The sequence below is a fragment of the Meles meles genome, chromosome 16 (genome assembly GCF_922984935.1).
Source record: "Meles meles chromosome 16, mMelMel3.1 paternal haplotype, whole genome shotgun sequence".
NCBI classification, from domain to species: Eukaryota; Metazoa; Chordata; class Mammalia; order Carnivora; family Mustelidae; genus Meles; species Meles meles.
In genome coordinates, this window is record NC_060081.1 from 82,581,995 (window position 1) to 82,595,461 (window position 13,467).

Consider the following 13,467-nt stretch of genomic DNA (forward strand, 5'->3'; position numbering starts at 1 on the left):
TCTGTCAAATAAAGAAAATCTTAAAAAAAAATAAAAACACACTTGTAAGGATGAACTTTTTATATCATGCATCTTGCTCATTTACTTGCAAGGGCTATCACAAGAATTTTTAAAGCTGTTACGTTGCCTTTATATACATTTTTATTTTTTAATTTTTTAAAAAAATTTATTTATTTATTGGACAGACAGAGATCACAAGCAGGCAGAGAGGCAGGCAGAGAGAGAGGAGGAAGCTGGCTCCCTGCTGAGCAGAGAGCCCGATGCAGGACTTGATCCCAGGACCCTGAGGTCATGACCTGAGCCAAAGGCAGAGGCTTAACCCACTGAGCCACCCAGGAGCCCCCGCCTTTATATACATTAAAAAAAAAAAAATCTTTATCTGACTTGAGCAAGAGAGAGCACAAGCAGGGGGAGAGGCAGAGGGAGAGGAAGAAGCCAGCTTACCGCTGAGGAAGGAGCCAACTCAGGGCTCTATTCCAGGACCCCTGGATCATGATCTGAGCCAAAGGCAGACGCTTAACCAAGCACCCCAAGCGCCCCTTTTGTATACATTTTTTTAAAACATTTGGTTTATTTGACAGGGAACACAAGCAAGGGGAGTGAGAGAGGGAGAAGCAGGCTTCCCACCGAGCAGGGAGCCCGATGTGGGGCTCAATCCCAGGACTCTGGGATAATGACCTGAGCTGAAGGCAGACGCTTAACCCGGGGACACCCAGGCGCCCCCTTTGTATAAATTTTTAATAACTATAGTGTTCCAGGGGCGCCTGCATGGCTCAGTCGGTTAAGCAGCTGACTCGATTTTGGCTTGGGTCATTATTCAGCGTCATGAGATCAAGCTCCAGATCAGGCTCTGCACTGGGCATGGAACCTGCTTAAGATTATCCCTCTCTCTGACCCTCCCTGCCCTTCTCTCTCCCTCTACAAAATAATTTTTTAAAAAACCCACAAAACTATACTGTTCCATTTGAGTGTGCTTGTATAGTTGGGCAGGTTTTCGTTGTCACTATTATAAGAAACACCATCAAGAGCATAAACCTTTTTCTGTATCTGGGAACATTTTCTTAGGAAAGATATCCCTAAAGTGGAACTACCAGGTCAAGATGGGGGTGGGGGAGACTCATTAAGGCCTGGCTCACAGGCTGAACACAAGCTTCCGTCTGGTCCTGGTACCAGGTCCGTTTTATTCTGGCCTTCCTCCTGGGATTCTGTCCTGGGATCCTTCATCCTCCTGAGTCGGCAGTCTTCATCCGGCCTTTTCTTACCGCCTGCTTGATGTTGCGGCGTCCTAACCGCCGGACGCTGCCTGAGCTCTCTGCCACGTGCAGCCTGCATGACGGCAGGGAGGTGTAAGAAGAGGGCAGAGGCAGCTAGGGGTCAGGGCTTGTGGGCAGAGCCTGGATCTTACTCCGGTGTCTTGGGATGGACGTCATCAGGTCGTCTAGAAGACAACTCCGCTCCGCGGAACACGGCCAGTGGGCGGGAGTGGAGGCGAGCAGGCCGCAGCACCGACGACAGATGTGCTGGGGTCCGCTCTGCACGAGGACGGGCCCTCGCCAGCCGAGCAGGCCTGAGCAGGCACCGAATAAGCGGCACAACTGCTTCGGGTTCCGGGGAGTGACGGCGGAAGGTGGCGGGCAGGCAGCCCTCCCCGGCGGTCGACAGGATGCGCAGGAGCCCTGCCTGGAGAGGGGACGTGCGTGGACATTGGTGCTCCCGCTTGTCCACGCCGCTGTTGGAAGGCGATTCTGGGAGAGTGGTCGGACGGCGGGGCGGGGACCCTGAGCTCCCGCGAAGAGCAAACGCCGGTCCCTCGCATTGGTCCGCGGAAGGGGGGCGTCGGCCTCCGGTTCTTTCCCGCCTGGCGAGGGCAGTTCCACGTTATGAGTCTTACTACGGCGCCGAGCAAGCCCGGCGGCCGCACAGGGCCCCGCACTCCCCCCTTCCCGGGGCCCCCAGCAGCACCTGTCCGCCCTGGCGGGAGGCTCCGCCCCGCCCCTGGGCCCCGCCCCTGCCGGGCGGGAGGCGCTTCCGGCTCCACGGAGCGAGCTCTGCCCACTGCTCCCGGGACTTCCGCTCCCCGGCTGTCAGTTGGGGCTCCGCCCCTGGGCTGTCTTTCGAGGCTCCTCCCACGGAAGGCGTCTCGGGGCCTCCGCGGCTGTCAGTTTCAGCTCCGCCCCATGTGGGCGGGGCCTCCCTCACCCCCGCCCCCGAGCCCAGCGCTCTGGGAGCGTGCGCGGCCTGCCCCGTCCGCGGCTCCGATCCGCGGAGCCCACGTTCTTCCGGGGGCGCGCGCGCCTGTGCGGGTGCGTGCGTGAGCGTGCGTGAGCGTGCGTGAGCGTGCGCGTCCCCGCCGCCAGTGCCGGTGCTGCTCCCGCGCCCTCTGCCGCCGCAGCCGCCGCCGCTCGGGGTCCCCGAGACGCAGCCCCGGCTGAGAGCGCGTCGGCCGGCTGCCCAGCAGCGCCGCGGAGCTGAGGAGCGGAGCCGCGGAGCCGCGGGCGGGCGGGCGGGCGGACAGGTGAGCTCGCGGCGGGCCCCACGGGCCTCCCGTCAGGCCGCGGCGGGCAGCGCGGGTCTGCGGGGGGCGCGGGGTGAGGGCCGGGGGGGCCGCGGGGTGCGGGCCCCGCGGGGCGGCGCGCCGGCAGCCGGCAATGGCGGCGACCCTCCCTCCGGGCCGCGGGCGGGGGGCGCGCAGGGCGGGGGCCGGCGGGGGAGGGGGCTTCGCGCAGCGCCGGCTGTGGCGGCCGGGCCCGGTGGACGCCGCGATCTGGAAAGGGGGACGGGCGGGAAGGCGCCCCCCCCCCCCCCGCCGCGGTCCCGGGCCCGCGCGAGCCTCGGGCAGGGGCGGCCCGAGGGGTCTGTGCGGGCCGAGCCGCCCTGAGCTGGTCGGGGCACGGCCTCCCGCAGCGGCGTGCGTTCGCCTGTGGGTGGGCAGGTGGGGCCGCGGCGCGGGGCCGGGGGTCTCACGGGGGGCGCCGGGCTCCCTCGGTCCCTCCCCCATTCTGCCGGATCGCGGCCCGCGCGCGGCCTTCCCTCCGCCCCACTGTCCCCGTGACCGACCCGGGGTCTTCTCCTTCCTGGGGGCGGGCGGCGCGCCGCGAGCCGCGGCTCTGACCCAGCCACAGCGTCTGGTCGCGGGTCCCGGGGGTGCAGCGCGGGAACGGGATCTGTTCCTTCACGCGTCCGGAGGCATCGTCTGGTTCGCGGGAACCCTGTTTCTCGAGCCGCCTCGCCCCGTGGTCCTCGAGGGGACAGTGGGAGGGGCCGGTGCGCGGGCTTGGTTCCTCCGGGCAGAGGAAGCGGGAGTTCCCGTGTTCTACCCGCCGGCCGCGGCCGGAGGCGCCTGCGTTGCGTTAGCGTCGGACACGCGTGTCCTTACCGGCTGGCGGCGAGCGGACGTCCTAGCGCCAGAAGTGCTCTGTCGCCGCGCCGCCTCCGTGGTTGCCCACCCGCGCCCCGGAGCCCGGGCTGCGGCCACTTGACGTGGCTTTCGTGCTTCCTCCTCGGAAACGTCCTTCCGAGTTGAGGACTGAGCAGTGTCCGGGGCTGAAGTCGGAAGCCGGGTGTGAGGGCGTCGGGGACGTCATCCTCGGGGGTGCGAAGTGCTCCTTCCACCTGTGTCGGGGCTCTGGGGCTCAGGGCCAAACCGCGCGCTCCAGGAGCTGGTTCTGGCTGGCTGGCTGTGCGGCTGATCTGTGCGACCCAGATGGCCTTGTCCCCCCAGCGGTCATTGTGGATGGTCATTGTGGACCAGCACAGGACTGCCAGGGACACACGTGTGGCAGGCCCCTCTGAGGCCGGCGCCTTGGCCCTGGTGTGAGCAGAGCACCGCGGCTTCTGTGGGGAGCAGACACCCGGGCGGGGATGTGGTGGATTGTCTGATCCTTGCCGAGGGACCCGTGTGGCCTCTGGGTTGCCTGTCCGGCCTCTCCCACCCTCTGCGACCAGCCTCCCACCTTTGGCCCTCTGACTCACCCTCCCCTGCCTCCGCAGCCTTCTTGCTGGTCTCTTGGCGAACTCTGTGCCCTCCCGTCTGCCGGGAACACTCACTTCCGCATCCTCACACTCCATGAAGCCAGGCCCTGCCCAGAGTTTTAGTCGCCACCTCCCGTTTCCCGTCTCCCTTTCCTCCCTGATCATCCTGAGCGCTGGTTGTTCTGACCGTGTTTACTCTGTTGCTCAGATGGGTCTGTGGGGAGTCTGCTTTGTGCAAAGGACGGGTGTGGGCACATGGCAGGAGACACTTGTTGAAGCTGATAGCGAGGAGCCCGGTGACCACGGTGCCGCTCAGTGGCTTGTCACCAGGAAGTCCTTATGAGTGTGCACTGAGCACTTCGAGGCCTGGGTTCTGAGGGAAGTGTGGCAAGCACCTGCCCTTTGGGAAAGGACAGCCAGTTAAACCATCAGAGAGCTGCTTGAGACCTCCCCCAAAATCTTTTTTGCAACTTCTAATTTAAATTATTTTAAAATAAGTTTTAATTTTTTTATTTTTTTAAAGATTTTATTTATTTATTTGACAGAGATCACAAGTAGGCAGAGAGGCAGGTGGGGGGGCAGGCTCTCTGCTGGGCAGAGAGCCCGATGTGGGGCTCGATCCCAGGACCCTGAGACCATGACCTGTGCCAAAGGCAGAAGCTTAACCCACTGAGCCCCCAGGCACCCCCCTTTATTTTTAAAATATTTTAAAAAGATTTCATTTATTTATTTGACAGAGCACAAGCAGGGGGAGCAGCAGAGGGAGGGGGGGAACAGGCTTCCGCTGAGCAGAGAGCCCGATGCGGGGCTTGATCCCAGGACTCCGAGATCATGACCCGAGCCGAAGGCAGAGGCTTTAACCCATTGAGCCACCCAGGTGCCCCTCAAAATAAGTTTGTTTTTTTTTTAAAGATTTTATTTATTTATTTGACAGAGAGAGAGATCTCAAGTAGGCAGACAGGCAGGCAGAGAGAGAGGAGGAAGCAGGCTCCCTGCAGAGCAGAGAGACCGATGCGGGACTCGATCCCAAGACCCTGAGATCATGACCTGAGCCGAAGGCAGCAGCCTAACCCACTGAGCCACCCAGGCGCCCTCAAAATAAATTTTTAAAGTCAGATCTGGTAATAATGCTTCTAGAAACTTTGTCTTTGGTTACTCTCTTCCCTCTCCTCCACCCCCACCCTCCCGCGGAAAAACCCCACGTGCTAGTCTTTTTTTTTTTTTTTTTTAAAGATTTTATTTATTTATTTGACAGATAGAGATCACAAGCAGGCAGAGAGAGAGAGAGGAGGAAACAGGCTTCCCGCTGAGCAGAGAGCCCGATGTGGGGCTCGATCCCAGGACCCTGGGATCATGACCTGAGCCGAAGGCAGCGGCTTAACCCACTGAGCCACCCAGGCGCCCCACGTGCTAGTCTTAACACGTGGTGACGTTTGTTGATTCAGCGGACTGAGATGGGGTGATCTGTGAGAAGACTCTGCGGGGTGAGCCTCAGCTGAGACTCCTTGCTGTGAGGCTCTGCAGCAGCAGGCTGAGTCCTGCCTGGTGAACTGAGGGACTCTGCAACCCTTCTCATGCCCCTGTTAACGCAGAATGAGGGGATTCTCTTGTGTTTCTAAGGGGCGTTCAATTTTTTTTTTACATTTATTTGTTAATTTATTTGACAGACAGAGATCACAGGTAGGCAGAGAGGCAGGCAGAGAGAGAGGGAAGCAGGCTCCCTGCTGAGCTGAGAGCCCGATGCGGGGCTCGATCCCAGGACCCTGGGATCGTGACCTGAGCCGTTGGCAGAGGCTTAACCCACTGATCCATCCAGGCGCCCCTCAATTTTTTTTTACATTTATTTGTTTGTTTATTTATTTGACACAGAGACAGAGATCACAAGTAGGCAGAGAGAGAGAGAGGGAGAAGCCGGCTCCCCACCAGCAGAGAGCCTGATGTGGGGCTCGATCCCAGGACCCTGAGACCATGACCTGAGCCCAAGGCAGAGACTTAACCTTCTGAGCCACCCAGGCGCCCCTAAGGGAGGTTCTGTTAATTAAGGTGCTGTAGAGATTGAAAGGGTGCTGTGTGTGTCTGAGCCATTCTTGTCTGGAGTCCTTCTGGCACGTGGGGGCTAGGTGGCCCTGTGCTCAGCAGGGAGCTACCCTGGAGACCAGCGCCTTGCTCTGTCTCAGACCCGGAATGTGAAAATTGAGGCCTTCTGTACCAGTTTCTGACAGGGCGCCTACCTGACACGCACCCCTGCTGGACGGTGCCTCTTTAGAGCCTAAACGTGAGCGGCTCACAGTGGCCCTGGGGTGCAGTGGGGGCTCAGTAGGTGTGTGCTGGGTAAACTGCAGTGGACTTGGGGGGGTCGTGATAAGACAGAATTTTGTTGGGGCCCTTCAGTCGGTGAAGCGTCTGCCTTTAGCTCAGGTCATGATTCTGGGGTCCCGGGATTGAGTCCTGAATTCGGCGCACCGTCTGCGGGGAGCCTGCTTCTTCCTCTGCCGCCACTCTCCCTGCTTGTGTGCACGCGAGCGCTCTCTCTGTTTCTGTCAAGTAAATAAGTAAAATCCTAGAAAAAAAGAATGTTGTCTAAGGTGGGAGTTGCTCCTAAAGTCGGGGAGTAAGATGAGCGCGGTTCACACAGGTGTAAGCACCCTTGAAGAATCCCCGAACCTTCTGCAGCTCTGGTGTACGTCGTGCCGCAGGCGAACAGTGGCGCACCCAGCGAGGCAGCCAGTTTTCCAGCAGAGAGGCAGACCCCCGTGTCTTCTGGGGCTGGTGTCAAGCTCGGTGACCAGTCTTTGCCCAAGTGGCGAGGAGGCTCTTAGCGCTCAGTGGTGCGTTCGTGAGTCTCCGGGCACTTCGTGAGTAGCGGTTCCAACGACAGCTTTCCTCAGATGACGCCTGCGGTGCTCCGATTGGGTCCTTAGATCGGAGCGTCCTGTGCCGTAGACGTCCCCTGTGGGTCAGCAGAGTCTGTGCTTGACTTTCCTCCTGAAGATGACAAGACTAGGGCTCACATGACAGGGGCCTCACTAAAGTGGGGGTCACGGTACCGGCCCTGCCTGCCTGCTGGGGGAGTGGGCGGCGGTAAGTGGAAAGGTGTCTCATCAGCGCCTCCCTGATGACAGGCGACAGCGATGCTGGGAGAGGATAGCAGGTCTGTCTTGTGGACGTTTATGAGAGAGAGTGACGGCGCCTCTCTGTCCTGACACCAGGGCTGCCTCGCAGACAGTGACCTCTCCGCCTGAAGAGGCTTAGCGGCTGGTCTGTTTCGGGAGCCGGGAAGATTGAAGGATTAGATTGCCGCACAGCCTTCAGTTTAGATTCTGTCTCTCATCATGCTCTGCGTTGATTTGGTTTGAGAACATTGTGCGTTTGCAGGCATATTGGTTAACACCGAAACGGCAGAAATGGTGTGTAGGCGTCTCACTCTCTAAGGAGAGGAGTACGTAGCGGGACCAGGTGTGAGAGGTTGTTCATTATGCCAGCTTGATCTGTTTTTTCTCTCTCTCTTTTTGTTTTAAAGGTCTGTCTATATGGGGCACCTGGGTGACTCATTCGGTTGGGCATTGGACTCTTGATTTCGGCTTAGGTCAGGTCATGATCTCGGGGTCCTGGCATAGAGCCCCACGTCAGACTCCTCTCTCATCAGTGAGTCTGCTGGAGATTCTCTCTCAAATAAATCTTCAAAAAAAAAAAAACAAAACAAGGGGCGCCTGGGTGGCTCAGTGGGTGAAGCCTCTGCCTTCAGCTCAGGTCATGGTCCCAGGGTCCTGGGATGCGCAATGCGCACCTGTATCAGGGGTCCCTGTTTAGCAGGGAATCTGCTTCTCCCTCTCACTCTCACTCTGTGTGCTCTCTCTCTCTCTCAAATGAATAAATAAAATCTTTAAAAAATAAAAATAGAAAAAAAACTTAGTTTTTGGCAGAAACCCAACTAATATGTTTAAATTATGTGATATGTTATGAGCGATCGGTGAATATTCCCTGAATGGATGAGTGTGAATGAACCTTATTTGTCCTCATGGACTCTTTGTAATTTTATTCTCTTTCTAATTTTTCTATGTTGAACGTGTGTCACCAGCGAACGTGGTGATTGGACAAAACGTTCGGTCGTCTGGTGTCTCCATTGCTGTGTTCTGGGAAATTCTCTGCCGGATGGTTATGAAGTTGCGGTCCTGGGAGTCAGAGGGTTGGAATGCTGACTCGCACCCGCGTCAGCTCTGCCCCCTCCTGGCCGACTCTGGGATGGCCGGTCCCTTTCTTGGACAGCACTCGCTGCCGGTGCCTGTTTGTGTCACGGGGGGGCAGGGTATAGTGAAACCGGCAGAACCCAAATCTCCAGTCATCGGTTCAGCGGCTGGGGGCTGGGTTCAGTCAGTCCTGGTAGAATGGCGGGGAGGGGGCTGGAAGCACACAGCCCCAGCTAAGTTGCAGGCCCTGGGTGGGCGCGAGGCTGGGCTCGGCAGGGCAGGCCTGTGCTGTTTCCCCTGCCTGTTGTTGGAAGGGATTAGCCCAGAGCAAATGTTTGACTCTCAGCTGGGCAGTCCCGTTGAATTTTTCTTACTAAATAGAAGTGTCTTGGCGCACCTGGGTGGCTCAGTGGTTAAGCGTCTGCCTTGGGCTCAGGTCGTGATATCAGGATTCTGGGATTGAGCCCCACATTGGGCTCCCTCCCCGGTGGGAAGCCTGCTGCTCCCTGTCCCCCTGCTTGTTCCGTCAGTCTTTCTCTGTCAAATAAATAAGTAAAATCTTAAGTAAAGAAACAAAGAAATCATGTCTTTGGTGAGAGGGTGTTTCTCTAAGATAAATAATGAAAAGTTTCTAGGTCAGAGAGTACAGACTTTGTAATTTTTGCCATATATTACAAAGTTACATGACAGTGTGTGTCTTTTCCTCTTCACTCACAGGAGATCTTAAGGTTTTATGTTTTGGTGCTCATTAAGCTATTGCTATAGGGTTTGATAATAATATCTCAGGTTTTTGTTTTTTTTTTTTTGCCAGTTGCAATAAATTGGGCTGTGTTAAGAACTTAGTTTTGTTTTTTGTTTTTTTTTTTTAAAGATTTTATTTATTTATTTGACGGACAGAGATCACAAGCAGGCAGAGAGACAGCCAGAGAGAGTGGAAGGGAAACAGGCTCCCTGCTGAGCAGAGAGCCTGATGCCGGGCTTGATCCCAGGACCCTGGGATCATAACCTGAGCCGAAGGCAGAGGCTTTAACCCACTGAGCTACCCAGGCTCCCCAAGAACTTAGTTTTAAATAAAATGAATTTGGTTATAAAAGACCTTTTAGGGGCGCCTGGGTGGCTCAGTGGGTTAAAGCCTCTGCCTTCGGCTCAGGTCATGATCTCAGGGTCCTGGGATCGAGCCCCACATCGGGCTCTCTGCTCTGCCGGGAGCCTGCTTCCTCCTCTCTCTCTGCCTGCCTCTCTGCCTACTTGTGATTTCTCTCTGTCAAATAAATAAAATATTTAAAAAAAAAAAAGACCTTTTAAAAATTATGTAAAACCAATCAATATCTGTTTTTTAACTTAAAAAGCAGTTGTGTTCTGGGTAAAGATTTTTGCTGGGTGTATTTATCTTGTACTTTGAATCATGAGGCTCTTCACATCTAAACTGAGAAGGCACAATTGCCTTTTTTTTTTAATATTTTATTTATTTGACAGAGAGAAATCACAAGTAGGCAGAGAGGCAGGCAGAGAGAGAGGGGGAAGCAGGCTCTGCTGAGCAGAGAGCCCGATGTAGGGGTCCATCCCAGGACCCTAAGACCATGACCTGAGCTAAAGGCAGAGACTTAACCCACTGAGCCACCCAGGCACCCCAAAAGTTGAGAATTTTTCAATGGAATCCAGTGGTCCAGTTTTATTTTAGATGAAACTAGAAAGTCTACAACTTAACCATGACAGTTATCTATGAAGTTTTTCTTAACTGTCCGAGCAGAGTTGGTACTGAAACATTTTCTCGTGGAGTTCACTTAGCGGACCCCTTATTCCCAACCCTCCAGTCACAAACCCTCTGTGAACAGGCCGGTTCACTTAAGGCACAGCAGCCGCAGTTCCCAGGACAGCCTTGCAAGGTAGCTATTTCCAAGTTTTATAGATAAGGAAACTGACAGTCACGCGTGTTCCCTAGTGCAAGGCGTGCTGTTGAAGAGGGAGCACGAAAGACCCCGTCCCGACTGAAATAAGAACGTACACAGTTTACCCCTCTTGTTTTTTTTTTTTGAAAGATTTTATTTATTTATTTGACCAAGAGACAGCAAGAGCAGGAGCACAAGCAGGGGGAGTGGGAGAGGGAAAGCAGGCTTCCCCCCATGGGGCTTGGTCCCAGGACCATGGGTTCATGATCTGAGCCGCAGGCAGACGCCCAACGACTGAGCCCCCCGGGTGTCCCATGGTTTACACCTTTCAAACCGCTGTTTCTGTTGGTGCTTTTCTCTGTTGCGCCACCCTGCCTGGTTGGGTAAGGCCGTTACAGCAGCCTCCTCCTTCCTGGTGTGTCCTCCCACACTTGTTTCATCTGCCTCTGCTTTTTCTTTCAGAAAAATGTACCCACGGAGGGCACGCCTGGGTGGCTCAGTGGGTTAAACGTCTCCCTTCGGGGGAGTCAAGCCCTGCACTGGGCTCCCTGCTTCCCTGCTTTGTTTCTCCTCTGCCTGCCGCTCCTCCTTCTCCTCCTCCCTCTTCTTCTCTCAAATAAATAAAATCTTAATTTTTTTTTTTTTTTTAACCCAAGGAACGCGTAACTGTAACATCGAAGGGGACCCTTGACAGCTGGTAGGTCAGTCTGTCCAGCCAGCTGTTCACATCATCCTGTTCTCACTCGGGCCAGTGGATTGCAACGCAAAAAGGTATTAATGGCGTGGGCGTACTCTTGAACCTGTGGTAGTTTAGGGGAAATAAGCAAACCTTTATAAGTGTCTGTAATTTATACTTTTTACTTGTGACGTATTTTAAACTGGCCACAGAGTCGTAGCATGTTGTAGGGCGGATGCGGGTAAGCCTGTCACTAAGTCAGACCACGTGCTCCGCCCGGTAGTGGGCAGTGGCCTGTGGACTTGGTCCTGGCTTCTCCCTAGAATAACGGCCCCTCTGACGGACGGCTCACCTTGGTGGTGGTCACAGGTGCAGGACAGCGAACAGTTGAGTACAGCCTCGCCTCATTAGATGCCCCTCCCCCTGCCAAAGCCTTGAAGACAGGTCTCCCACATATGTTCTAAAGTTTTGTCAGTTCATTTGTCAGAGAGCGAGCACAAGCAGGGGGAGCGGTAGGCAGAGGGAGAAGCAGACTCCTCACTGAGCAGAGAACCGTTGCCAGGCTCAATCCTGGGGCCCCAGGATCATGCTCAACCTGAGCTAAAGGCAGACGCTGAACCCACTGAGTCACCCAGCGTCCCAGGTTTTCCGTATATGTATATATTTTTTAAATTTATTTATTTGAGAGAGGAGAGGATAAGAGGGCAACAGGGAGCCTGACACGGGGCTTGATTCCAGGACCTGGGATCGTGACCTGAGCCGCAGGCGGATGCTTCACCGAAGGAGCCACGCAAGTGCGCCGCCCATAATCCGCCCAGCCCCAGCCAGGGTTTCTGTAATTTTAAAAGGCAGATTAATAACATGGATTTTTTTTTTTTAAGTTTAAGACGTAAAAAGAAAACACCTTTTACATCCAAAAAGTGTGCAACAAGGGTGCCTGGTGAGCCTGGAGCCTGACACAAGGCTCGGTCTCACGACCCTGAGATCACAGGCTGAGCCGAGATCAGGGTCCGGGGGCTCGGCTGACTTAGCCACCTAGGCGCCCCAACGGCACTGTAAACTTTGTATATGTGTTGTTTTTGTTGTAAAAGTATAGTAAAGGGTTTTAATGTAGTACTTTATCCAGGGGAGGCTTAGTGCCCAAGGAGGTAAGTTTTTTGTGCTTTGGGTAGGGACAGAGTGCTCCCATTTGTGAAGCAGGTCACTGAGAAGCCAGTTTACAGGGCTGGGGGGTCAGGCTTGGGTTGGATGGCGACCCCACCAATCCCCAGCAGTGACCTCGAGCGGCTTCCTCGGTGTTTCTGAGCCTCCGTCTTCTCGTCTGCAGATCGGACTGTTACTTTGTGCTGGCACCTTTGCGAGCACTTCACGCGCTCGGTCGCAGACGTACCAGCTAGACTGTTTCCGTTGCTGTTGGACAGAGGGAAGGTGGAGGTGCTGCGCAGCTCGTCCCGGTTACTGAGCCCATGAGCGGCTCAGCCGAGTTCCAGCCCAGTCAGGTGACCGCAGAGCTGCCCTCCCACCAGCCGCTGGGCCGTGTGCCGGTCCGGCAGACTTCTTAGGAACATCCGGTGGTGTCTAGGGCACGTGTGCCTCTAGAGGCCTGCACACGGGGGGCACCCCGAAGTTGTGGCTGCCGGGCTGGTATTAGAGCAGCGACCCCAAGTTCTACCACAGCCGCACCAGCCCTCCGTTTTGACGTATGCGCGTGTATTTTGACACTCATGACCTCTGACGTCAGGCCGTCTCTCTTACATTTGGGTTACCAGCACCATGTACCTGGTTTGGGGCTAGATTTGTCAGGATAGCTTGATTATGGTCACGGCTGCAGAAGGGGGTCGCTCTGAAGCCATGTCCCTCTTACCTCATCAAAGGCTGGCCATCTCGCCAGGGGACTTTCACACGGAGCAGTAGGGATCCCAGTGCAGGGAAGTCATGCCGTTTCCGGCAGGTGTGTTTGGGGGTTGTTCTCTTGGAGACACAGAAGACATGGGGCCTCATCTTCTGCGTTTCATGAACTCTCACCCGCTGACTTTAGGAAGCTCTTCCTAGCCGGCATTTGCTTGGCTGCCCATCGCTCTCTGCCCTTTCTGCCGTGATACAAAGGACGTCTGCGTCCTCTGGCTCTGCATGCCGATTCTGACACCCAGTTTGCAGAGAGCCTGGTGCTTCCCTGTGTCGAAAAGTACCTGCGCCTTTACTGTCCTGAGATTTTAGGTGTTGTGAGCTTAAAACAACAACCGAACACCCTAATGCTCATTACTTTTGTGAGAAATATTTTGTCTCCCACTGTCTTGTTTCATGTTTAGATTTGGGAATATATTAAGGTTTTCTGGTACCTCTTGGGCATAAGTATTGGTTCTGTCCTAGAATCGTTTTTCTCCACAGTGTGCGTGGAGGAGGACGTGCCGTCTGCAGGGCTGGAGGGTGGGAATGTCGTGCTCTGGGTGCAGGACTTCAGCTGGGTTCAGGCTGTCCTTACCCGGCGGGATTGGAAACTCTTAGTGCCGCGCGGCTGTCCTATTGCCCAGCCTCACTTCGTGTTACCCAGATTCATTTCCCTGTCGCTCGCACCTCCGAGGACGAGTGGGCAGGACTGGAGCGCAGGGTCAGAAGTGGTGTGCATTTGTCAGAGGACAGATTCTCTCCCGGGTCAGCCCACAGGTAACCTCCTTTCTGAGGAATACCTTTTTAGAGGACGTCCAATTTTTACTCATTTATTTGTTCATTTTTTTTAATCTCC

The 13,467-nt window shown here is 55.4% G+C and overlaps 2 protein-coding genes across 4 annotated transcripts in view; one reads left to right on the forward strand and one right to left on the reverse strand.

Annotated features, from left to right (window-relative positions):
- Positions 1-1,186: 1,186 nt before the first annotated feature.
- Positions 1,187-3,741, reverse strand: LOC123926663 (serine/arginine repetitive matrix protein 2-like). Its single transcript, XM_045980600.1, has 4 exons — positions 3,447-3,741; positions 3,058-3,340; positions 1,406-1,858; positions 1,187-1,326 (listed from the first exon to the last, which is right to left on the reverse strand). Exons 1-4 carry the CDS (start codon positions 3,739-3,741, stop codon positions 1,221-1,223), a joined length of 1,137 nt encoding a protein of 378 aa, XP_045836556.1. The 3' UTR covers positions 1,187-1,220.
- Positions 1,851-13,467, forward strand: part of DNAJC5 (DnaJ heat shock protein family (Hsp40) member C5) — a 37,927-nt gene continuing 26,310 nt past the window's right edge. The window contains exons 1-2 of one of the 3 annotated variants that reach the window (XR_006815262.1): positions 1,851-2,515; positions 10,705-10,819. The gene's annotated coding sequence lies outside the window, so the exon portion shown is untranslated. The remainder of the gene's footprint in view (positions 2,516-10,704; positions 10,820-13,467) is intronic. The other 2 variants (XM_045980277.1, XM_045980278.1) reach the window with 2 other exon arrangements.

Excerpts from the sequence above, each read along its gene's own strand:
- LOC123926663 (XM_045980600.1), bottom strand. The coding sequence starts at position 3,741 with ATGACCATCCACAATGACCGCTGGGGGGACAAGGCCATCTGGGTCGCA. Across the intron at positions 3,341-3,446 it reads GCCCGGGCTCCGGGGCGCGG|GCGCCTCCGGCCGCGGCCGG; the intron begins GTGGGCAACCAC and ends AACGCAACGCAG. Across the intron at positions 1,327-1,405 it reads GTCCATCCCAAGACACCGGA|GCTGCACGTGGCAGAGAGCT; the intron begins GTAAGATCCAGG and ends GCCGTCATGCAG.